The 26,017-nt window shown below is 40.1% G+C and overlaps 1 protein-coding gene across 1 annotated transcript in view; it reads left to right on the top strand.

Moving 5' to 3' along the window:
• The window catches only part of LOC146992426 (atlastin-2), a 30,089-nt gene extending 9,697 nt beyond the window's left edge, over positions 1-20,392 (top strand). Inside the window, exons 3-13 of the mRNA XM_085786542.1 lie at positions 2,398-2,529; positions 3,227-3,331; positions 3,451-3,501; positions 4,403-4,459; positions 5,334-5,426; positions 5,531-5,669; positions 12,206-12,333; positions 12,649-12,705; positions 13,714-13,785; positions 15,131-15,562; positions 19,443-20,392. Of these exons, the coding sequence (XP_085642668.1) occupies positions 2,398-2,529; positions 3,227-3,331; positions 3,451-3,501; positions 4,403-4,459; positions 5,334-5,426; positions 5,531-5,669; positions 12,206-12,333; positions 12,649-12,705; positions 13,714-13,785; positions 15,131-15,562; positions 19,443-19,553 (1,377 nt within the window). The 3' untranslated portion in view covers positions 19,554-20,392. The remainder of the gene's footprint in view (positions 1-2,397; positions 2,530-3,226; positions 3,332-3,450; positions 3,502-4,402; positions 4,460-5,333; positions 5,427-5,530; positions 5,670-12,205; positions 12,334-12,648; positions 12,706-13,713; positions 13,786-15,130; positions 15,563-19,442) is intronic.
• The last annotated feature ends 5,625 nt before the right edge of the window (positions 20,393-26,017 follow it).

Below are 26,017 nucleotides of genomic sequence, written 5' to 3'. Positions count from 1 at the left end.
TCTAGGCTAGAATTGTATACTTTTTTGAGTTTTTACCCCTTTTTTTTTTTTTTTTTTTTTTTTTTTAGTTTTCTAACTTTTTTTTAATTCATTTATTTTTTTTTTATTTTACCACTTTTTCTAGAATTAAAAAAAAAAACTTTTTGGGAGAAATTTTACCACTTTATTTCTGGAAAATTTTTAACTTTTAAAAAAAAATCTTAGCACTTTTTTTTTTCTAGAATTTTCTCTACAATATATATATTTTTAAAATCATGCCATTGGCCCAAATTTCAACGTATACATTGACTAAAAACAAATATTTGTGTATTTCTGGTGTTTGCTTCAAAATTTTGTCCAATGGGGGTCCGTGGTCTAATTTGTGTCAATTTAGGGTCCTTTTATGTAAAAAAAAGTTTGAGAACCACTGTGCTAGTGAACTCCCAGGTCTGAAACACGTCGCCATGCAACGGTTTTTATATTATTACATCTGTAAACTTCTGTTTTTACCTGACTGGGACTCAGAGAGCCGTTTGAGGACGTCTGTAAAGTTAATATTCAACATCCTGAGTTCTTTTCCACAGACGAAGGACGGTGGATTTTGCCCCCCACTACCCACTGCCGTCACACACACACACACACACACACACACACACACACACACACACACACACACACACACACACACACACACACACACACACACACACACACACCTCCGCCTCTGTTACAGGTGGAGTCAGGAGAGAACAATCAAACAAACATTGGGCCAAAATTCAGATGTCGACAAAGTCAGAAAAGTTTGTGTCGGTGGCTTGAAACAGATCAAACTACAGGCTCCTGTTTCCTGTGTGTGTGTGTGTGTGTGTGTGTGTTGACCTTTGGCCGTGTTAATCTACGGTAAGCGCTGAGGAACATTCTGGAGGCTGTAAAGAGGATTTTGGGGCCGACACAATGTGAGCTGTGTGTCCGGGGGCCTCCGCTGCTCTGTGCTGCTTATTCCACACATAATAATAATAAAGCCTGTTTGTATGCACAGGATAAGCCCCGCCCACTTCCACCGAGGGGGGTGGGGGGGTCACGGCGAGAGTCAAACTGTGAGTTTGAGGGGAAATAGGATTGAGCTGAGCAGCAGGTCGTAGCAGATTAACAACACACTCAGTGGACGTACAGAGAGGAACTTTAACTTACAGTCTGATCAATAACTGTTATCTGTTTTAATAAACAGTTGATCAGATTCAGATTCACTCACAGAGCCAAGACACACAGGAAAGACAAGGCAGCTTTATTTACTATATAGTGCATTTCATACCAAGCTTTTATATAAAAACAAAACATTTTAACAGTAAGAATTGGAAGAAAAATGAAAATGAAACCCAAAACAATACATATTTATTTAAAAATACAACCCAAGTTGACCAAGTGCTGTACAAAACATAATAAAAATAAATTGGTTACAAGTAATGTACAGTAAAAATAAAAAAAATAAAAAATGCAAAATGCCAAGCAAAAAAAGATGTTTTTCTTTTTTTCTTTTCACACGTTTTATTATAGAACAGTTGAGAGAGACAGGAAATGGGGAGGTGTTTGTGCAGTCCTTAAAGAGTAAAAATTGGGAACATTAAACATTAAACGTACAATTAAAAGCAAGAATAAAATATTAATTTGTATTACCGTACTTTCCGGACTATGAGCCGCTACTTTTTTCCCCACCCCGGTGTCCCAGCTCTCGTCTCTGCTGCACCGCAACACAACCACGCTCCGTAACCCGTAATCTTTTGTTCATGACGGTTAAGACGACACCAACACACGCCGTAACATCGTATATGTTATGTAACGTTATCCACCGCTACATTTATTGATTTTTCTCCGGCTTCGTTGTAAACAAATGCACATGGAGGAGAGGAACGCTACTAAAACAGAGGAAAAGCGAGCGGACTGTCACAGTCCCCTACTGTCTTTCTGTGTAAATATCTCATGTTACAACATGAAAACCTGAGGCTTATATCCAAGTGCGGCCTATATATGTACAAAATGTATTTTCTTTTCAAATTTAACTGGTGTGGTTTATACTCAGGTGCGCTCTATAGTCCGAAAATTACAGTAATCACAGGAAGTCAAACGCACAGAGCATCAGGTAAATTACAAAATAAAACGGACAAATTTCGCATCGTGATCAGTCAGTCAGAGGGAGCTAAAGCTAAACAGGATTTTAAAAAAATGAATCATGGTGTTGGAAAAATGTGTTATTTTATGATACAACGCATCCACTCTACAAGAACACAAACTGAAAGTAAAACAAAAACCACAGAGTGACAGAAAATCTACCTCAGGAAGGCAAAGTGACGCGTTGGAAATTGCTGGTCAGAATCGGCCTCTAAGCTCCGCCCCCTCTCTCTTCTTCTCCTCTCCCTCCAGTCCCAGTCGTGGCTGGGCGGTGACGACGAGCCTCTGACGGGCTTCACCTGGCGAGGAGGCTGCGAGCGCGAGACCACGGGCATCCTGGCCTGGAGCGAGGTGTTCGTGGTGGAGAAACCAGACGGCTGCAAGGTCGGTTCACCGCCTCACGCCAAGAAAAGACTTTATTTATTCATCATTAATGTTTTTTGGTCAGACAGATATAAAGAAGTAACGGTTACATTATTACAGTTACATGAATAAGCGTAACAAACATTTCCTTTTTCAGTATCTGTCCAGTCTTTTCTTTTTTTCCTTAAACAGAAAAGTAAAATGAAAAGGAGTCTACAGTATCGATCCAGATAAAACATAGCTCCACAAAACAAGAAAGCAAGAACACAACACTATTATATAGGAAGTTTACACAGTATACACATCCTGTACCCGTCTATCCAATAAAAGACTTTATAATAAAAGAAAAGAAGTAGAGCTGCAACAATTAAATCAATTGTTAAATTAATCGTCAACTATTCTGATAATCTGATAATCTAATAATCGGTTTGTGTAGTTTTTATGAGGGAAAAAAAAAAGTCCAAATTCTCTGATTCCAGCTTCTTCAATGTGAATATTTCTGGTTTCTTTGTTCCTTTATGACGATAAACTGAGTCTCTTTGGTTTGTGGACAAAACAAGACATTTGAGGAAACACTGATTGATATTTTACAACATTTTATTGACCAAACAACTAATCAATGAATGGTTTAAATAATCGACAGATTAATCTATAATGATAATAATAGTTAGTTTCAGCTCTAGTCAGAAGTGTGAACCTTGTGTTTGTGTTGTTGCAGGTTGCAGTTCTACTCATCGACACACAGGGGGCGTTCGACAGCCAGTCCACCATCAAAGACTGCGCCACGCTGTTCGCCCTCAGCACCATGACCAGCTCTGTCCAGGTCACACACACACACACACACACACACACACACACACACACACACACACACACACACACTCGGCTCCTCTCTGTGGTTCTAGGTCTCTAACGGGTTGTGGTTGTGTTTTTGTGTTTCAGGTCTACAACCTGTCCCAGAACGTCCAGGAAGACGACCTCCAGCACCTCCAGGTCCGTTCATGTCTCTGCTGCTTCAACAACAACAACAACTACCATCAGCTTCAGTGTTTTTTTATTTGTTACATTTCTTAAAGGTATAGTTCACCCAAAATTGAAATTTCACTCATTATCTAGTCTACTCACCCTCATGTGGACTAAGGGCTGGGAGAAGTTTCAGAGTCCTCCGTGGCTTCTCTGAGTTACAGGGGTCTCGGCGTAGCAGTGCATGTCCATATAACGGTTGCAAATGGATACCAACTGTCTTCGTAACAAAAAGACACACCAAAAAACATCCAAATACCTCCATGCTGCTCGTCTGTAATGTCCGTCTTGTATTGAAGCCCCGAAATGCGAAATTGTCCCGAAAAAAATTTAATAAGTCTATATTTCAAGCTTGTTTGTAGCGGAAGTTCCTCTTCCCAGTTCGTCCAAATTTGACGAACCGGGAAGAGGAGCTTCGAGAAGCTTCCACTACAAACAAGCTTGAAATATAGACTTATTTAATTTTTTTCGGGACAATTTCGCATTTCGGGGCTTCAATACAAGACGGACATTACATACGAGCAGCATGGAGGTATTTGGATGTTTTTTGGTGTGTCTTTTTCTTACGAAGACAGTTGGTATCCATTTGCAACCGTCATATGGACATGCACTGCTACGCCGAGACCCCCTGTAACTCAGAGAAGCCACGGAGGACTCTGAAACTTCTCCCAGCCCTTAGTCCACATGAGGGGGAGGAGATAATGAGTGAAATTTGAATTTTGGGTGAACTATCCCTCTTAAATATAGAACTAAAAGTCAAACAGAGTGAAGAAATGAAAGGAACAAACTTCAGGTTTTCATGTAAAGTCAGAAAACTCCTCTTCTCTCTCATTAACCTTGTGTGTTGTGTCTGGTGTGTCTGGTTCCTCAGCTCTTCACAGAGTACGGGCGTCTGGCCATGGAGCAGGCCTCCGGGAAACCTTTCCAGGTACGAGCTGCTGCTGCTGCTGATGTAGACTCACTCACTACGTTTACATGACAGCTGGAGAAAACATGATTCATGGTCTTAATCCGACTGCAACTGGACGACTGAAGTTCACGTGAAAACTTATTACATTACATAACATCTAGTCCGACTCAGACTGGACTTCTAAAGATCCGACTAAAACACCAGGATAATACAGTTGTTTTCTTCTGCATGTTTACGTCTCAATCTGACTGAAACTGGACAACATGTGTGTGTTCATGCTTCACAACAGTAGAGATCAATTAATCAGATTTTATTCATATAGCACCTTTCAAAGCAAATAAATGCCGTTCAAAGTGCCTTACATTTTGATTGAATATAGCAATAGTAAAAAATTTAATAAAAACAATAAAATATGATAAAATACTTTCAAAAAAGAGTTGTTTTAGAGGTAAATTCATGCAAAACCGCCTTCAAGGACAGTTTTTCATCAAGCAGTCTCTGCATTTCCCTCTAAAACAACTCTGTCTGGTAACGTTGTGTTATTATCTCATAGCGTGGTGAATGTGCAGGTCACAACTTGTCCACCAGAGCGTTGTGGAGTTGTTGGATTGTGTATTTGATGAGTTTGATGAGGGAAACCAAGAAATCCCATGTAATGAGCCTCCGTAGCGTAGCTCTGAGCAGCTCACGGCTCTGCTCCGCCGTTCTAAAAAATAGCTTGCACCGACAATTAAAGGTAACGAACCTACTGCTATGACTATAGGGATTAATATGGCAATGGGCCAGTTTGACAAAATGTTGAACTATCCCTTTTTAACGGAACACGAACAACACACAAACACTAACAGTCAGAAAGGATGAATGAATGAAAAACTTCTTCTCTTCCTGTCAGACGCTGATGTTCCTGATCAGAGACTGGAGTTACCCCTACGAGCACCCGTACGGCCTGGAGGGGGGGCACAGCTTCCTGGAGAAACGCCTGCAGGTCGGTGGCTCATGGCATCACAGGTTACCATGACAACTGGGACCTCGGTGTGTGTGTGTGTGGTGTTGACCGGTCTGTGTGTGTGTGTGTGTGTGTGTGTGCAGGTGAAGCAGAACCAACACGAGGAGCTGCAGAACGTCAGGAAACACATCCACTCCTGCTTCTCCAACATCGGCTGCTTCCTGCTGCCGCACCCCGGCCTCCGCGTCGCCACCAGCCCGCAGTTCGACGGACGCCTCCGAGGTACACACACATGACCACACACACACACACACACATGACCACATGACCACACACACACACAACCACACACACACACACGACCACACATGACCACAGAGCAGCTGGTTGTTGTAAACAGTGATTTAACCGGAGGTCGATCAGTGAAAGTAAAGACCCATGATGAGTAAAACAGGAGCAGCTCATTTTAATAGAGTATCATAGTCTGTCTCTATACTACAAGCTTCAAGTTGCCCAATTCAGATGATTTTTGTATTGTATCTGTAACGTGAACGTGTAAAACGGAAAAAAACACATGGAACCAGATGTTGTCAGATCAGATTCAGGCCCCGCTGTGTGGAAATAAATCAGATATCTGCCAATACGTCTGTTTGTCTGAACAGACAGATCAGATCTTTCTTGGTAATGCGTCATCAATAATAATATTAATAGAAGTAAGCGGAATATTTGTGTTAATATAAGTCTTAAATAGTTGTATCTTCCGACAGCGATCACTTCTATAGAGTGTTTGGTCTGAAACACGGGTCTGTCAGTCACTCTGCTCTGCTCTGAGCCGAGGAGAAAACTTTCCTTGTATCCTACAACCTTTATCCAACGAGGAGAGAGAACGGCATAAAGGGGCGGTCCTCTCTGTGTGTGCAGCCAAGGGATGCGCGTGAATGTGGTGATGTAGGGACGAGGGCGGGGACTGCTAACTCCATCTGCTGACAGGAAGTTAGACAAAACCACCGGATCGCTTACTTCTGCTTTAATTCCCATGCCAATACGTTTCGCTGAACTTCTGTAGCCTGTGATTGACACCTGGGGCGTGTGCTTCAGGTTCGTCACCGTTTCTTTTCCTGGACAAATAACCAAGTCCAGTTGCTTTTGATTTAAATTTCTTTGGGGATAACGATGACCTGGACAAATGAGAATATTCACAGTGTTAAGTTACAATTGACTATGTCATGTTCTGTTGGGTACTCTTATTGTGAAAAGCCCGAAAGAGGATGTAAGGGGGGGACTAAGCGGATGTATGTAAAGCTTTACGGAAGTTGTTGTTGTGGAGTTTTTTTGGCGGCGGTGAAGTAAAGTGGTCGCTATCAAACAGAAGAAGTCGTTTCGTTCTTGTTTATCATGGTAGCAGAGGATGGTTAGCAACTACAGAGTCCCGCCGAGCTTCGACGAAGGGAAGTCGTTTGAAAGCTGGAAGAATGAAGTCGCCCTTTGGACTAGAGTTACGGATCTGGAAAAGAGCAAGCAAGCGCTTGCTGTGGTTTTGGCGCTGTCGGGGAGAGCGCGAGAGACGGCGATGGAAATACCGGTAGATGACCTAGATAAAGACTCCGGTATGGAAACGCTACTTGCAAAGCTTGACAACTTGTTTCTTAAGGAAGAAAAAGACCTAATCTACGAAGCGTATTCAAACTTTGACAAGGTTACGAGAGACAGTAGTGTGTCAATGTCGGACTATATAATTGATTTTGAGCAACGGTACTCCAGGATGCGCAAATACAAGATGGAGCTTCCCGACGCAGTGCTAGCTTTCAAACTGCTGGATACTGCATGTCTAGAAATGAAAGATCGACAGCTAGCTCTGACAGCATGCACAGATCTGACATTTGCATCAATGAAGTCAGCATTAAAGAGGATATTTGGAGGAAAAGTCTCTACATCCTGCATGGGAATAAACCAAGAAACTGCATACATTACTGAACAGAGACGACAAAGGGGCAAGTCAGGCCCACAAAAGGATCACAGCAAAACACCATTGCCTGGCACAAATCCACTGGACAGGTATGGTCGCAGATCAAAATGTGCTGTCTGTCAATCCACATTTCACTGGGCCAAGGACTGTCCACACCGAGGTGAGCAGGTCAAACTCACAGAAGAGAGTAGCACAAATGAAGTTGAGGAATGTAACATTACTCTATACACAGAAGAGTCACCCACTGAAGCAGAAATCTTTATGACAGAGTGTTTTGGTTCAGCAATTATTGACACAGCATGCACTCGAACTGTATGTGGACAGGAGTGGCTGGATAACTATGCCACTGGGTTAAGCAAGAATAAACTAGATGACTTGACAAAAACAGAAGAACCAAGTTGTAGGCCATTCAGATTTGGTGATGGAAAAGTAGTGTATTCCACTAAAAAGTTAAGAATTCCTGCAAAAATTGGACAGACCAATTGCCACATTGAAACAGATGTAGTCCCAGCCAACATACCACTGCTTCTGAGCAAAGCTTCCATGAAAAGAGCAGGGACAGTTCTGGACATGGAAAACGACAAAGCAGTGATGTTCAACAAACCTGTAAAACTGGACTTTACAAGCTCTGGTCATTACTGCGTGAACATAATGGACAACAAAACCAAGGGACATGAAGAAAATCAGTGTGAGAATGAAATACAGATCATCTCGGAGGAAATGAACACATCTGAAAAAAGGAAGATTTTGCTGAAGCTTCACAAGCAATTTGGTCATGCTTCTGCAGAGAGACTTCAGAGACTCCTAAAAAGCTCAGGTAACAAAGATACAGAATGCAACAATCTTCTGGAAAAAATTGTGAGTGAATGTGAACTGTGTCAAAGGTACAGTAAAACTACACCAAGGCCTGCTGTTGGTCTACCACTCGCATCTCAGTACAATGAGACTGTAGCAGTAGATCTCCACGAACTTGAACCAGGTGTGTGGTATTTACACATTATTGACCAGTTTACACGGTTCAGTGCGGGCAGCGTTCTGACTACAAAGAAATCCTCTGAGATAGTGAAACATTTTGTCCATGATTGGATAAGTGTGCATGGTCCACCTCAGAAATTATTCAGTGATAATGGAGGGGAGTTTAATAATGAGGAAGTGAGAGACATGGCGGAAAATTTTAACATAGAAATAAAGACAACAGCTGCTTACAGTCCATGGAGTAATGGACTTTTGGAGCGACATAACCAAACACTCTCAGAGATCATAATGAAGGTGAAGTCGAGCAATGGCTGTGACTGGAGCACAGCTATGGACTGGGCTCTAATGGCTAAAAACACCATGCAAAGTGTCCATGGCTACAGTCCTCATCAGTTAGTCTTTGGACAAAATCCCAACCTGCCGTCTATACTAACTGATAAACCCCCAGCTCTAGAGGGCACAACTAAAAGTGAGTGGGTGGCAAAACACATCTCTGCCTTACATGCATCGAGAAAGGCATTTACAGAAGCAGAATGTTCGGAGAGAATACGGAGAGCACTGCGAAAACAAATCCGGCATACAGATGAAAAATATGAAACCGGAGACAAAGTTTATTACAAGCGAGTGGACTGTCAAGAATGGAAAGGACCAGGAGTTGTAATTGGTCAGGATGGCGCAGTGGTCTTTGTCAGACATGGTGGAACCTGCGTTAGGGTACATCGTCTCAGACTAAAAAAAGAGAACACAGAAAATGTGGATCAACATGTCACAAGAGTTGATTATGAAGATGATACAAACTTTGAGCGAGTACAGAACACTGTTGACAATAACACAACAGACACTGATGACACTGTACCTGAAATGCAACAAAGTACGAGTCAAATGGAGCCTACAGCAATGTCCACTAGGGTGCAGGAAGAACCAGAACACCACACGCGTGACACTACAGCGGCACAGACTGCTGTAGAGAAGGAAAAAGATACTAACCTGAAAATGGGACAAATTGTGACATACAGGGACAAAGATGGAGGGACTTTACACACAGCTAAGGTCTTAGGCCGAGCAGGAAAAGCTAAAGGTAAATACAGAAACTGGTTTAATTTACAATTTATTGAACCAACTGTTGATGCAGGCACCACAGGAGCGGTTGATATGTCAGATGTGGAGGATCTTCAGGTGGAAATGAACATTACTGACGCAAACGCTACAGACGACCATGATGATGTTTTTGTAACAAAAGATGTATCATTTAACTTGGCAAAACATGAAGAGATAAAGAACTGGACTAACAACAATGTGTTTGAGGAAGTCAAAGATGAGGGACAAAAGTGTATTTCCACCAGATGGGTGTGCACTCTCAAAGACACAAGCAAAGGACAAATACCCAAAGCACGACTTGTTGCTCGAGGCTTTGAGGAGTTAGAAGTATCAGAGCTGCAAAAGGACTCACCCACATGTGCTTCTGAGTCTCTTCGGCTCCTTCTCGCAGTTATTTGTCAAAGACAGTGGACACTTCATTCTATGGACATAAAGTCTGCTTTCCTACAAGGTATGGCACTATCACGAGACATTTACATTAAACCACCTCCTGAGGCTAAGAGTGAAGGAACATTGTGGAAGCTAAAGAAATGTGTGTATGGTCTTGCAGATGCTTCCTTATACTGGTACAACAGAGTTAAAGAAATAGTGCTAACAGCAGGAGGTAAAATGTCAAAAGTTGATCCAGCTGTTTTCTACTGGCTGGATCAGGACTGTGCTGTAACTGGTGTTCTTGCCTGTCACGTTGATGACTTCATATGGGGGGGCACACAAAGTTTTTCCACAACTGTGATACCTCAGCTCAGATCTGCATTCTTGGTTGGTCGAGAGGAACATGAAAAATTCTGCTATGTGGGAATAGACTTTGTAACAGTCGGCAGAAAAGTGCAGATACACCAAGAGAACTATATCAAGCATATGCAGCCTATACACATGGATCCCTCAAGAGCTGTAGAACAAGACTCATCTTTCAGTGAACAAGAAAAAGCCCAACTCAGGTCCAAAATAGGCCAAATTCTATGGGTAGCAAGACAGAGCAGACCAGATGTGATGTTTGATGCCAGCAACCTTGCATCAGGCCTAAAAGGTGCAACTGTTCAGACTATTCATGAAGCAAACAGAATAATATGCAAGCTTAAGTCGAAGAAGGTGGTTCTGAACTTTCAACACCTAGGAAGTGACAACGGCTTGAAGATGATTGTGTACAGTGATGCTTCATTCGGAAATCTCTCTGATGGAGGCACACAAGGAGGACACCTTATTCTCCTGATGGGGAAGCATGGGGACTTCTCACCTCTCTCTTGGCAGTCGAGGAGAGTCAAGAGGATTGTGCGTAGTACACTTGCGGGTGAAACATTGGCAATGTCAGATGGGATTGATAATGCCATCTTTCTGTCGACACTCTTCTCAGAACTTACTACTGGAGATGCTAAAAACACTGTACCAGTAATCTGCATCACAGACAATCACTCACTGGCTGATGCACTGAAGTCAACAAAGTCAGTCACCGAGAAAAGACTTCGACTAGAAATGAGCAGCATCAAAGAACTCATACAAGCCCAAAAGGTTCAGCGGATCCTTTGGTGCAACACGGAAGAGCAGCTTGCAGACTGTCTCACAAAGAAGGGAGCTTCAGCTCTGAAGTTACTCAAAGTACTAAGTGATGGACAGTATAAATTGTGTTAAAGAACAAAACTTGTGAGTTGTTATTAGTTCACACATATGATATGTATATATACTGTATGTGTACATAAATATGTTATTGGTTGTTAATACTGCTATATTCATATACAGGTTTTGTGGAAAAAAAAAAAAAAAAAGAGAACAGTGAGTTTGTTAAGTTACAATTGACTGTCATGTTCTGTTGGGTACTCTTATTGTGAAAAGCCCGAAAGAGGATGTAAGGGGGGGACTAAGCGGATGTATGTAAAGCTTTACGGAAGTTGTTGTTGTGGAGTTTTTTTGGCGGCGGTGAAGTAAAGTGGTCGCTATCAAACAGAAGAAGTCGTTTCGTTCTTGTTTATCACACAGGTTTAGAAATCCTAGAAAAAAGTGGTTAAAATTCTAGAAAATAGACCAAGATTTCTTAAAAAAAAAAAATTCTAGAAAAGTGGTAAAAATTTCTAAAAAAAAAAAAAAAAAAAAAGGTTAAAAATTCTCGAGAAAATTGTGATAAAATTTCTCAAAAAAAAAAGTTTAAAAATCCTAGAAAAAAGTGGTAAAATTTTTTTAAGATTTCTTTAAAAAAAAAATCTAGAAAAGTGGTAAAAATTTCTTTAAAAAAAGGTTAAAAATTTTCGAGAAAATTGTGGTAAAATTTCTCCAAAAAAGGTTAAAAATTCTTGAGAAAATTGTGATAAAATTTCTCCAAAAAAAAGTTTAAAAATCCTAGAAAAAAGTGGTAAAAAAAAATTGTAAGATTTCTAAAAAAAAATCTAGAAAAGTGGTAAAATTTCTAAATTCTATCAAAGTGGTAAAAATGTCAAGAAAAAGTTGGAGACCCCCTTGGACCCTCCCAGGACCCCTGGGGGGTCACTTTGAGAACCATTGATCTCGACCAATTCAGTGTTATGTTAGGTTAACTGACATTATAAAGTAATTTACTTTATAAAGCTACAGACGCAACCACGAGCAGCTCTTCAGCTGTGACATCATGACCTTCCTGATGCTGCTGAATGAACAAAGCTCTCTGAGTAGTTACGTAGAAGTTAAACAACAGTTTTTATCTTCACGATGTCTTCTATAGATGTTCATCATGTGTTCAATCTAACAAGGTTTAAGGTTCATTAGAGAGTTAACATGTTAACGTGTAAATGTGTAACTGTGTAAATGTGTGTAGACATGGACGAGGACTTTAAGAAGGAGCTGGTGGAGCTGGTTCCAACGCTGCTGTCGCCTGAAAACCTGGTGGAGAAGGAGATCGGAGGAGAGAAGATCACCTGCAGAGACCTGCTGCACTACTTCAAGGTGTGTGTGTGTGTGTGTGTGTTCAGTTGACCAGACAGGAGCACTGGCGCCCTCTACTGGAGACTCACAGGAACAGTTTCACAGTGTTTTTATTCTCTGATGATGATGATGAAGAGTTCAGAAATCTCCTGTTTGTCTGGTTTTATTTTACAACACAACACATTTATCGTGTTAAATTTCACACATTTTCTTTGTAAAACATTCAACCGTTCAGTTTTATTGTGACTTTCAGCTTTTCTCCTTGTGTGTTGGAGACGTTGAGTGGAGGCTGTTTGTTTGTGTGCAGGTTTAAAAGTTTGTTGTTGTTGTTTTCAGGCCTACATGAAGATCTACCAGGGGGAGGAGCTTCCTCACCCCAAGTCGATGCTGCAGGTCGGTTCACAGCTGCACCAACGCTGGACAGGACTTTTATACGGACTTCAACCAGCTGTTAAATAGTCCAATAGGAGATCTGACTGTAAACATGATGAATAAGTTAATACTATATAAATATTGTTGCTGAACAGATTGATAACTACATAGAACTGAACTGTGGAGTTTGAGGGTAAATATCTGTGAAACAACACATTTCTCATCTACCAGTAAAAGCAAAATGAAGGAATGTAATTTTAAATTCGTCTATAAACTATAAAAACTACACCTGACACCGACAAAAAAATTTCAAATGATTTCTCAGAAAAACTCCTCAGATGTGAAAGGGACATTTGTGCACATGTTGTGGGAATGTGATCTTTTTAAAAAGTTTCTAGAACTGAATTCATTCCTTCACACAATCGGTCTTAAAGACAACATTTGATTTAGGTCCCACATACGTTGACTCTTCAGTTGGATGGGAAACGATGCAGGATATTAATTATGATTACATAAAAGTAATTTATAACTTATTTTGGAAAGATGATTCCCCTCCAACCTTTTTTAAGATTTTCATAGATCAGATTTCAGTATTTTTACCATTTAGAAAGATTATTAACCATTTTGCACATTGACATAAAAACCCAAACAAAGAAACACCTTGAACCTGGTTCAGACCTTCAAACGTCGAGTTTGACCTGAGCAACAGAGGTCGAGCCGTCTGATTGGTCCATGTGTTCAACAGTGTGTGAACTAAGGTTTTTATAGTTTTTAAAATGATCTGACATTTAGTTTGTCAAGTCAAGATACGTTATTAGATAGTCCCAGCAGCAGCATCTCATATAGACACAAAGGAAACAACATTACTTATACATTGTTCATTGTTCATTGTTCAAAAACGACAGAACTAAATTATTTTTATTTTAGTTCACTAAATAATTTTTTCACTGCTAGCTTTAAGTTTTAGTGAACTATAATAGCCCTGGTGTGGTGATGTCATGATGAACAGTTCTGTCGTCTGTTTCCTAGGCAACAGCTGAAGCCAATAACCTTGCAGCTGTAGCAGGAGCCAAAGACGCGTACAACCGGGGCATGGAGCAGGTAACGCCGTCACACCTGTCCATCTGTGTGTGTGTGTGTTTGTGAACTTACTGTCACGTCTGTAGCGCCACATTTTGTAATAATGTAATACATTTTCACCTCATGTTCAATTTCTTTTTAATTTACTTTAACCCCTTCTCAACACATGAGATTTATTTCTAATATAAACAAAACACAATGAGGAATGGAGCTAATCGAAAAGGTGTAGGGTGACGCTCGGCTTCTTGTGCCTAGGCTTTTACCAAAATAAAAGTCTTCAAGACAAATGTTAAACTACATGGTCTGAGTTAACCAAAGGTCTTCAGAACAAAACAGACATTCAGTTTTCATAACACATTTGCATATTCTTTTAGTACTTGGTTTTATACATATAATTAAAAATGTGTAGTTCAAGTTCAAAGTTAACACCTCTAACAGAAACAACGCTGTTAAATATTGGTTAAAATTCTTGAATGCAATATGTAAAAAAAAAACGTTGCCACATTTTGTAATAAGCCGTTACAGATTGCTCTGAATTACTGCTTTTTTTTTCTCGTTAAAAAAAACGCGCATTTTGTAATAATTCGGTGCGTTATGTAACATTACATGTTGCGTTCAAAAATGTTATTACAGAATGTGGCGTTATTACATGATGAGGTAAAATGTATTACTTTATTACATAATAGTCTACTTGCCAGCCCATAGGGCCCCATTGTGAACCCGGAAATGTTGAGTACCCCAAAGTTTTATGTTAGAAATAGATAGTATGGGTCCCCAGTATTCAGAAACTGCCGGATGCTAACTTGTATATATTGGGCAATTAGCATAACTGACATAATTAGCATAAATTAGCATAATTGCCTATATGGGCAATATTTCAACAAAATTGACTTGGCTGATCTGGGCAATATTGGAGTGGTTTTAGGGGTTATTGATGATGCTGAATCCATTTCTGACATTTTCAAAATTCAAAATGGCTGTCTAAACCGGAAGTGACCAGATTTTAACCGCCAGTGGGCCGATTTTGATGGATTTCAAAATCTGGTCATCGGTTTAGACAGCCATTTTGAATTTTGAAAATGTCAGAAATGGATTCAGCATCATCAATAACCCCTAAAACCACACTAATATTGCCCAGATCAGCCAAGTCAATTTTGTTGAAATATTGCCCATACAGGCAATTATGCTAATTTATGCTAATTATGTTAATTATGCTAATTGCCCAATATATACAAGTTAGCATCCGGCAGTTTCTGAATACTGGGGACCCATACTATATATTTCTAACATAAAACTTTGGGGTACTCAACATGTTGGCAAGTAGACTATAATGTTATATGCTACGTCGTGGTCTCCTGTGTCTCAGGTGTGCGGCGGAGACAAGCCCTACCTCTCCCCGGCGGAGCTGGAGCGGCGCCACGCGGAGCTGCGTCAGGCGTCGGTGCGACACTTCTGCTCGGTGAAGAAGATGGGCGGCGAGGACTTCTGCCGGCGCTACCAGGAGCAGCTGGAGGCGGAGCTCGACGAGGCCTACGCCAACTTCACCAAGCACAACGACGGCAAGAACATCTTCTACGCCGCGCGCACGCCCGCCACGCTCTTCGCCGTCATGTTCGTCATGTACGTGGCGTCCATGGTGACGGGCTTCGTGGGCGTCGCCTCCGTGGCCATGATGTGCAACCTGGTGATGGGCGCGGCGCTGACGGCGCTCTGCGTCTGGGCCTACGTCAAGTACTCCGGAGAGTTCAGGGAGGTGGGCGGGGCCATCGACCAGGTGGCCGAGACCCTCTGGGAACAGGTGAGAGAGCCTCCACACGTTACCATGGATACCAGTGGGAAACAATGGTGGATGATGATGATAATAACATACATAAAAGCAGATATCAGTGGCACGGCCGTTTCGGCTAATGCTGTGTTCAAGGCAGGCTTTTGAAACCGTAAGTTACAGCTTCAAGTCACAACTACGACTTGGTAGCGTTCCAGGTAACCCGTAGCTCGTGTTTTTACCGTCCTGTTGTCTGTGAAAGTTCCCTATAACGGCCACTCGTAACTTCCGACCCGTGAACTCGTACCAGATCGAACTGGTATGACTTCACAGGAAGGAAAAACACAAAGTACGAGTTTCCTTGAACGCACCATGAGTTAGCAGCCCCCGCCCTTGTCAGGCATCAATTGGTCCTCGTGCTACGTCACCACATTCACGCGCATCCCTTGGCTGCACACACAGCCCTTCATGCCGTTCTCTCTCCTCATTGGATAACACTTGTATCCCACAAGGAAAATTTTCTCCTCGGGTTACAGCAGAGCAGAGTGACGGAGAGACTCGTGTTTAGGCTGAAATACTTCATGTAAGTGATTGCTGACGGAAAATAGGACTATTTAGGACTTATATTAACAAAAACATTCCACTGATATCTGCTTTAAAGGACGATTACCGCAACGCTGAAGGAGCTTTAATAGAAACAACTACCTTTTATTCTGAAGGAGCTTTAACACAAACGTCTACCTTTAATACAAACATCTACCTTTATTCTGAAGGGGCTTTAATACAAAAGTCTACCTTTATTCTGAAGGAGCTTTAATAGAAACGTCTACCTTTTATTCTGAAGGAGCTTTAATAGAAACCTCTACCTTTATTCTGAAGGAGCTTTTAATAGAAACCTCTACCTTTTATTCTGAAGGAGCTTTAATAGAAACCTCTTCCTTTATTCTGAAGGAGCTTTAATACAAACGTCTACCTTTATTCTGAAGGAGCTTTAATACAAACGTCTACCTTTAATACAAACATCTACCTTTATTCTGAAGGGGCTTTAATACAAAAGTCTACCTTTATTCTGAAGGAGCTTTTAATAGAAACGTCTACCTTTTATTCTGAAGGAGCTTTAATAGAAACCTCTACCTTTATTCTGAAGGAGCTTTTAATAGAAACCTCTACCTTTTATTCTGAAGGAGCTTTAATAGAAACCTCTTCCTTTATTCTGAAGGAGCTTTAATACAAACGTCTACCTTTATTCTGAAGGAGCTTTAATACAAACGTCTACCTTTATTCTGAAGGAGCTTTAACAGAAACATCTACCTTTATTCTGAAGGAGCTTAAACAGAAACCTCTACCTTTATTCTGAAGGAGCTTTAATAGAAACGGCTACCTTTATTCTGAAGGAGCTTTAATAGAAACGGCTACCTTTATTCTGAAGGAGCTTTAATAGTAACGTCTACCTTTATTCTGAAGGAGCTTTAATAGAAACATGTGCTTTTATTCTGATGGAGCTTTAATAGAAACCTCTACCTTTATTCTGAAGGACCTTTAATAGAGACATGTACTTTTATTCTGAAGGAGCTTTAATACAAACGTCTACCTTTATTCTGAAGGAGCTTTAACAGAAACATCTACCTTTATTCTGAAGGAGCTTAAACAGAAACCTCTACCTTTATTCTGAAGGAGCTTTAATAGAAACGGCTACCTTTATTCTGACGGAGCTTTAATAGAAACGGCTACCTTTATTCTGAAGGAACTTTAATAGTAACGTCTACCTTTATTCTGAAGGAGCTTTAATAGAAACATGTGCTTTTATTCTGATGGAGCTTTAATAGAAACCTCTACCTTTATTCTGAAGGAGCTTTAATACAAACATCTACCTTTTATTCTGAAGGAGCTATAATAGAAACCTCTACCTTTATTCTGAAGGACCTTTAATAGAGACATGTACTTTTATTCTGAAGGAGCTTTAATAGAAACATCTACCTTTTATTCTGAAGGAGCTTTAATACAAACATCTACCTTTATTCTGAAGGAGCTTTCATAGAAACCTCTACCTTTATTCTGAAGGAGTTTAACTACCTTTATTCTGAAGGAGTTTCAATAGAAACAACTACCTTTATTCTGAAAGAGCTTTAATAGAAACATCTACCTTTATTCTGAAGGAGCAGGAACATTTACCTATCTGTCGACACGTGTTTTTATTTTGACAATTTCTCAGTAGGTTTTATCTCAGCTCGTATGTTCTGTGTGGGTTTTTTCTCTCTGATCCTAAAGGAAACTTTTATTTTATATTTATTTTTTCTAACCTTAAACTCACCTGCTGAGTTGCTCGTTCCTGTCGTCTTCCTCTCATCCTCCTCTTCCTCTAATCCTCCCCCTCTCTCTGTTTTTCTCTCTCAACGCTTCAGAGGACTCCACGAAAGGTGAGAGCGAGCTAATGTTGTTATAGGTGTACGTTTTATTTTGAAAAGCCGAGGGGAGGACGCCTTCCTGTGTTACTTTATAGACCCCTTCACAGATTGTAAACATCCAGGTGGGCGGGGCTTAGCTGGAGGCAAAACATCTGAAACGCCGTAGCTCGTAAACGCTGGTTAGCATGTTTTAACGGACAGTTTTTTCAAGAATGGACGAGGAAAAGTCATATTTTAGTGAATATGTTAGTACACCCACCCTCAGAGACCGTGAGTGTTATTTTAAAAAGTTGACTCCAGACCGTCATATGTACCGTAAATTCTCAAATAAAAGATAAGTCTCAAACAGACGCCGGGCCGGGTCTATCTCCATTTTCTGCTACAGTAGTTTTTGTAAATGTACTAAACCTCTGAAAGCTCATGATCGCCTGTTTGAGCCCTTTTTAAGCTGCTTCAGTCCTGCTACAGTTCCCAAAGACCCGACCTCGGTCAGATCCGCAGGTGTTGAAGCCTGGACCCGATGCGGCCCCGGGCTCACGTCACGAGCATTAACTCTAGACCGGATGGCGGCAAAAAAAAAAAATAAGCCGGTGGTCCGCCGATCCGAGCTATTAAATGTTTTCAACCTGAACCCGGTACGTCCGGTCGTGTTATAGGGTCCGGCCCGTTGAGACCTCGGACTGACACAAGGAGAGAGCCGGGGGCTATAACGTTACAGTCTGTGGGCGGAGTACACGTTTATTTACAAGAAGTTTATTTACAAGAAGTTTAATCAGTGCTTGTAAATGAATGCTGCGCTGGATCCGACTCTTTCATTCTATTCTTACTCTTTTAAAGACCCCCTCCCATGAAAATCGTGTTTTTCGTGCTTTTCACATGTTCCTGTGGCATTTTTCTTGTGTTAGAGCACATATCAGCAGAAAAGGAAGTGCAAAATTGCATTTCTGAGTTTTTCTGCCCTCAAATTGCTGTGAACCAATGGCAGACGCAAACTGGCGGTTTCAGGGAGACTGGAGCTGACGTGTCACAGCTCCAGGGGAGGGCACTATACTATACTACTACTACTACCACTACTACTACTACTACTACTACTACTATACTAGTGCTACAAGCTCCCGCCCCGCTCTGCATCTGGCTCAGAGGTGAAAGGCTTGACAGCTCGGTGGAGCAGCGCAGTCTCCGCCCACCCTCCAGAGGTGCATTGCTAATGAGCTGCTGGTTTTACAATGACCAAAAAGGGTCGCGGGAGGGGGACTTTAAACAGAACCTATTATATATTTTCCATCTTTGCTATAACATTTGTTCAAAATGAACTTAAAAACCTGTCCCGTACACAGTAGACGCCTGTCTAAACAGATGCTGGGTCAGTTGTTTTGCCTCCAGTGAACGTCTTGACGTCACAGTGACGTAGGCCGCGAAGGGGTCTATATGAACTCGTCGTGTTGCGTTCACGACCTCAGTATTTCCAGCCGCTCCCTTCACCACCTCCTTCTTCTTTTTTTCTCCAGGTTTTGTCCAAACTCTTCGAGGTGGCCCGGAGTCGAGTCCCATTGGGAAGCCTGATCCCGGCGCCACGGCCGCGGCTCGCCTCCAACAACAACGTCAAGAAGAAAAACTAGCGTCACGCCGTCTTTTCTTTTTTTTTTTTTCCTTTTTTTTTTCTTCTTGTCCCCTCTCCCTCGAGTTTCCACGACGGCGCAAAGACGCGACGTGTAAAGAAAAAAGCCGTTATCAGTTATCTGTTCCCAGTCGACTGTAGACGACCGACCCAACGGTTCGTTTCGGCGCCGCGCAGGCTGTAGGTTTAAAGATCAGGAAGTTTGATGTGTTTTTTTTAATTATTATTATTATTACTATTATGATTATTTGTCAGTGGGCGGGGCTTAAGGTATTTATTGGTGGGAGGGGCCATTAACTCTTGTTCACCGAGCGTTATTCCCACGATGACGCGTTTGTTAGCGATTTCCCATTTATGTGAATGTATGAATGAAGAGCATGACCACAGACCTTCCTCCTCCTCCTCTTCCCCCTACCCCCCCCTCCTCCCCTCCCGCTGGGCGGCGCCATGGCAACGAGGAGGAGGAGGAGGGGGAGGAGCCACAACCAAAGTTTACAGCTTTACTCGCTCTGAGGTGCGTTCTTCAAGGTTTCAGGGACGTTTCTCCTTTAGAAAAGCTGAAAAAAGCTGAAATAAGCTGAAACGATGTCACGTAACTTCGACACACACACGTACGTCTGAAAAAACCCTTGACGATGGATCTGAATTAGTTAATCAATAAGTTTGTGACATCGGCGTCTCATTAACGTTCACTATGCAAACGGTGCTGAAGCTTTTTTGTTTTGTTTTGTTTTTTCCACAGAGCTGAAAATCAACCGGACATGAATCTGCATGTCGTCCAATCAATCAATCGATTTATTTATTAATTAATAGCTTTTATACCTGGATCAATAATCAATAATACAGTCCCACCACCACCACCCCCAGAGATGATGATGATGATGATATGATTAACTAATCGATCGATACGAGGCGACGCTGCTGCTGCTGAAGTATTTTAACCAGTTTTAAAGGGATAGTTCACCCAAAATTCAAATTTCACTCATTATCTACTCACCCTCGTGTCGACTAATAAGGGCTGGGACAAGTTTCAGAGTCCTCCGTGGCTTCTCTGAGTTACAGGGGGTCTCAGCGTAGCAGTGCATGTCCATATAACGGTTGCAAATGGATACCAACTGTCTTCGTAACAAAAAGACACACCAAAAAACATCCAAATACCTCCATGCTGCTCATATGTAATGTCCGTCTTGTATTGAAGCCCCGAAATGAGAAATTGTTACGAAAAAAATTAAATAAGTCTATGTTGGACCAGGAAGAGGAGCTTCCGCTACAAACAAGCTTAAAATATAGACTTATTTGATTTTTTTCGGAACAATTTCTCATGTTGGGGCTTCAATACAAGAGGGACATTACATACGAGCAGTATGGAGGTATTTGGATGTTTTTTGGTGTGTCTTTTTCTTACGAAGACAGTTGGTATCCATTTGCAACCGTCATATGGACATGCACTGCTACGCCGAGACCCCCTGTAACTCAGAGAAGCCACGGAGGACTCTGAAACTTCTCCCAGCCCTTAGTCCACATGAGGGTGAGTAGATAATGAGTGAAATTTGAATTTTGGGTGAACTATCCCTTTTAACAGTTTTTAAATCAGAAGCTGAATCATGTAAGTTTACAATCAGATATCAGTAACGAAATGAAATCAAATCAATAACACTAAGAAGAGTAAAACGCTACAGCTGTGACTTTGACTGACGGGTGAATCCAACACTACGCTGAAGCTGAACGTCCCCGAAGCCGCCGACGCCTCAGAGCGGCCGTGACCTTCATCAGTATTTACCTCCTCTTTTTCCTTTTTTTTTTTCTTTTCTTGTGTGTGTGTGTGTGTGTTTTTTCTTTTTTCTTTAAAATCTTGATGTCGTGTTTTCGTGGTGCCGTCGATGAGGAACTAGTTTCTATCGACGATGAACGCAGCTGATCACCGGTTTAAATCCCTCCGCCTCCAAACAACAACAAGAGACCAACTCATCCAAAACTTGAAAGTAAATGTAAATACGACCAAATGTTGGAACTAATTCTTACGCTCGTTGTTGCCGAGCTTCGTCGTCCTCTTGTTTCAGGACTGAAGCTCCGCCCCCCCTTTTCTTTTAGTTGGGTTTAAAGGGATAGTAGCATTTTTTTAAAGTGGGGTTGTATGATCTCCAAATAGCCCCTAAGTACTTTTAATTGCAGTAGAAGACTCTCTGCACTCCTCCCGTTAGCAACGCCAGCCCATAATAGCCCTGCCCAGAGATTTACAACATACATTATTTGGACCAAATAAAATGAAAATCCATAAAATCCAAATAAAAACTGCATTTTTCCTGCACTTTGAAAGGCTGGAAAAAATTATATTATAGCGAACAATGGAACTGTGTATTTTGTTTTCAGGTAAAACCTCTTTTAGGCCGTGAAAATAGGCTGTTTCTTTGGGTCCATTCACAACACTGTATGTTGTAAATCTCTGGGCAGGGCTATTATGGGCTGGCGTTGCTAACGGGAGGAGTGCAGAGAGTCTTCTACTGCAATTAAAGTACTTAGGGGCTATTTGTAGATCATACAACCCCACTTTAAAAAAAAAAAATGCTACTATCCCTTTAAGAAAATAGATAAATGAACAAAAACATAAACGAGGTGGAGTCGGAAGTCGTTGCAGCTTCGTGCTTCGTCAACACACAACGTCGCTGCGGTTTTTTCCGTTTTTGTTTTGTTTTTAAACTTTTTAAAGCCAAAATCCGTGACTCGGATGAACGAATGGTTTCATTCCTGACTCCGCCCCCTTTCCCCCCCTCTCCCCCGCCCCTCCCCTCTTCTGTCCTGGCTGGAGGGGGTCGGAGGTCATCGCGTGTTTTTAATTTTTAATTTTATTGAATTGTGTTTTTTTTGTTTTTTTCCATTTAATCATCATTCCATCCACAGAATCACCACTGTGTGCTTTGTTTTTCTGTTTTTTCAGTTTTTGTACAGTTTAGTTTTTTACGGCCTCATCCTCCGCACACACACGGCATGTGTATGAAATATATATACATATATAAATATAAATTTTCTAGACTCTTTTTGTAGCTGCAAGAACAACGGTTGGGTGGTAGACCAGGCTCGGCTCGGCTCGGCTCGGCTCACTGGATGTAAAGGAATGCTTTCGTGATTTGTGGATATGTCTGATAACGATGATAATAATGATAATAAATTCCTCTTTTATAAATATATTTGTAAATTTAATCTGACATGATGAGCACTGCAGTTCCACCCCCTGCTGGCAAAGAATGTTTATAATCTGATTTTTCTTTTTTCCTTTTTTTTTTCTCTTCTTTTTCTTCTTCTTTTTGTCTTCTGTTGCATTTTAAAGTTATTTTCGTTAATTTATTTTTCAATACAATATTAAACCAAACTCCTACAACACACAGATCAGCGTCTGCGTCTCTGTGAATGTTTGATATTTTGTGTATAGAAGGATTTTAGCTGTGTGAATACAGATGGATTATCTTTCTAGAGGCTTCAGCTCTTTAAATATATCGATAATATTCTGTAAAACGTCCATTTTGGCTCCATCGTGACCAATTGAAACCCATGAAAACTACTTTATTTAAGCGTATTTTCCCGTAATCCCATAAATTTTAATGGGAAACCAAAGGCCACATTTTGATTGCTACAAACTCAACACTTCTTGTGTTCTTTTCAAAATAAGAGCCCTCCCCTCTTCCTCGCCAATAGTGTTTCATAGGACAGTCTCCATTTATTTCTTGATTGAGCTTTTATTGTGAAATATCACAAGATGGTTTAAAACTCACTGTTTGCTGTTTGTCACACACAACTGAAAACATACAGCAATGAAATCACATTTTTAGCATCAACTATGCAATGATGCAGTTTTTAAAGTTTCAGTTTAATTTATTTGACAAGGGACAATGTAGCCTACATTAATAAAACATTGTAAAAAAAAACAAATGTAAATGCACCCGAGTTGGCTAAAAAAGCTAGTTTTCATCACCAGTCCCTCTGCCTGATGGTAAAGGGCAACCTTAAAAAAGAGCAACAAGAGGTAAAATACCAAAAACACATTCAGTACACATTAAATATACATTTGTAAGACAATAACACACATTTGCGATGGCACCAAAATACCAAAGACACGAGGTTCTTTCTAGTAGTTCTGTCAGATTAGTTTGGAAGTTTTTAAATGATACAATGTCTTTGATTCTTAACTCGACACTTGAAAATAGCAGTTTTTATTGCAGTTTTCTACCAGATGCAGTTTCATGTAATGTTCTTATAGTTTCCAATAGGGGGCATATGATATTGATATTATTGCACTGCAATGGGGCAAATGAATGACACAATGTTGACAGAGGTTTGATCTTTATAAGAGAATATATAGACAATAGTCATTTTTCAACAGGTCCACTGTGTAAACAAACTAGTAGCCTATTTGAATGGTTAAAAAAAAACTAAAAATGGATGTGTGTTTTATACTGATGAAGAAAAACTGATGTTATTTTACAAAAGCAAAGGCAGTAAATGACAAAAAATTACAGGAGAGAGATTTTGGACGAAGTCAGAAGGTTAAAGGGCAAAAATAGGTCGAATCATGTTCAACAAAGAAAGTTTTAGACTCAATTAAAAATTAAAAATTTATAAGACGACTTAAGATTTTAATGTCATGATCATTTAATAAACCTAAACTTTATTACTAATAACTTCATTAGTTTCCATGGATTTCTATGACTTTTTTTCTGTACGCATACGACGACAGAAGTGAAGTGAAACACATTCACAAAAATAAAATTAAAAGCAGGATTTATTTAGTTTTTACAGAATAAATCCAGTGAATATAAACTGAAGCTGCAGTGACGGTGTTTCTCCTCTGAGGGGCGCTACAGCCAAATATGATCAGCTTTAAAACTCTGATTTAAATAAATCAGAGTATATATAAATAATATGAGAAATATAGAAATGACAAAATAATAAGTAGGCTAAATAAATGAAATTAATATATAGGTATAATAAAAGAAATAAAGTATAAAAAGGACATTCAAATAAATAAAATTAAAAAAATATATATATATAAAACGAGTTATGATGGCAGACAAGTTCACTGAATATAATCTGAATCAAATTCAGTAGCTGATAAACATTTTTTGTTGGATTCAACATATGACAGAGACTCAAAATATATTTTTAATTCAATTAAAAACAATGGGAATGAAGGGTTTTGCCTTGGACATTTTGACTTTATGTCTATGATATGGACTTTAAACTTTTTTTTCCTTTTTTTTTTTTAACTTTATTGACAACAAGAGTATACACAGGAGGACTGAATACAGTTACATGAAATAAGTGTATACAACATTAATACACAACCAAACCATTATAAATACGCCGGTGGATGACAGCAAGACAGAAAAAACATAAACTTAAATAAATATTTTGTAAAGCTTACAAAGATCATACGTTTTAACAGCTTTTTTATTCTCACAATCACAGAGGGAGGAGATATATTGACCAACATATGCAGACAGTTCCAAGAAGTTTGGCTTCTTACCAGAAAATTTTGACTTATGTATATAAAATTTTGATAAAATAATGAACAAGTTAATCATATAAAACTGAGAATTTTTTTTTTTTTTTTTTATCATATTCAGTGTAGCCAAACAAAACATTTTTCCAGCATAAATGAAACTGGGGATAAATATGATCAGTGATAAAGCGTGCCAGTCTGCTCCATATAGACTTTAAACTTTTTTTTTTTTTATTAAACATTTATATATACAAACATACAAATATTCAAACAATAAACATACAATGAATAGACAAACAAAGAATATATACATATATACACTGAAAGGGGTACCAACACTATATTATTATATATTATAGGTATTATTAAATAGTTGTTTGCAATAATTTATAATATTCTAAGGTTTTTATAGCTTTTCTGTCTTTCATATTTTGTAATAGCTGCATGTAATATCTTATTTCTATTTTAAACTCGTAAAAAATATGGTTTTTTGGATGACCATTTACATTTATGGATATAATATTTTCCTTGTAAAATAAAAAGATTCAACAAAAACAATTCCTTTCCCTTTTTTTTCATCATAAATAAGAATGATATCTTTTTAGTTTAATCTTGATGGCTGTCAAACATTTAAAGTTCTAGTTTTCTAGTTCTATCCAAAACAAATGAGTAGTAGACTTTAAACTCAGATTAAAATTAAAAACACGTGATGAGTCACAGCAGGTGAACCCTGAACCTCCTCCTACAAAATAAAAGACTTCCGCCTGAGATGATGATGAGGGCGTGCGCTGGGCTGGATTCACTGGAAGCAGCTGAGGATCCTGGGATATTTTTGGGCCGGTGATGATGACGACGATGATGAAGGTGCAGCTGACGCGGAGGGGGGCGGGGCTGGGGCTGTGACGTAGTGCGGCTATATAGTTATTTGCGGCTCCGCAGTGCCGCGCGCCGCCGCCGCCGCCGCTGCTGTT

This window comes from Trachurus japonicus, chromosome 1 (genome assembly GCF_045865225.1).
Source record: "Trachurus japonicus isolate A0001 chromosome 1, Traja_1.0".
NCBI classification, from domain to species: domain Eukaryota; kingdom Metazoa; phylum Chordata; class Actinopteri; order Carangiformes; family Carangidae; genus Trachurus; species Trachurus japonicus.
This window is presented reverse-complemented; position numbering and strand designations above follow the sequence as displayed.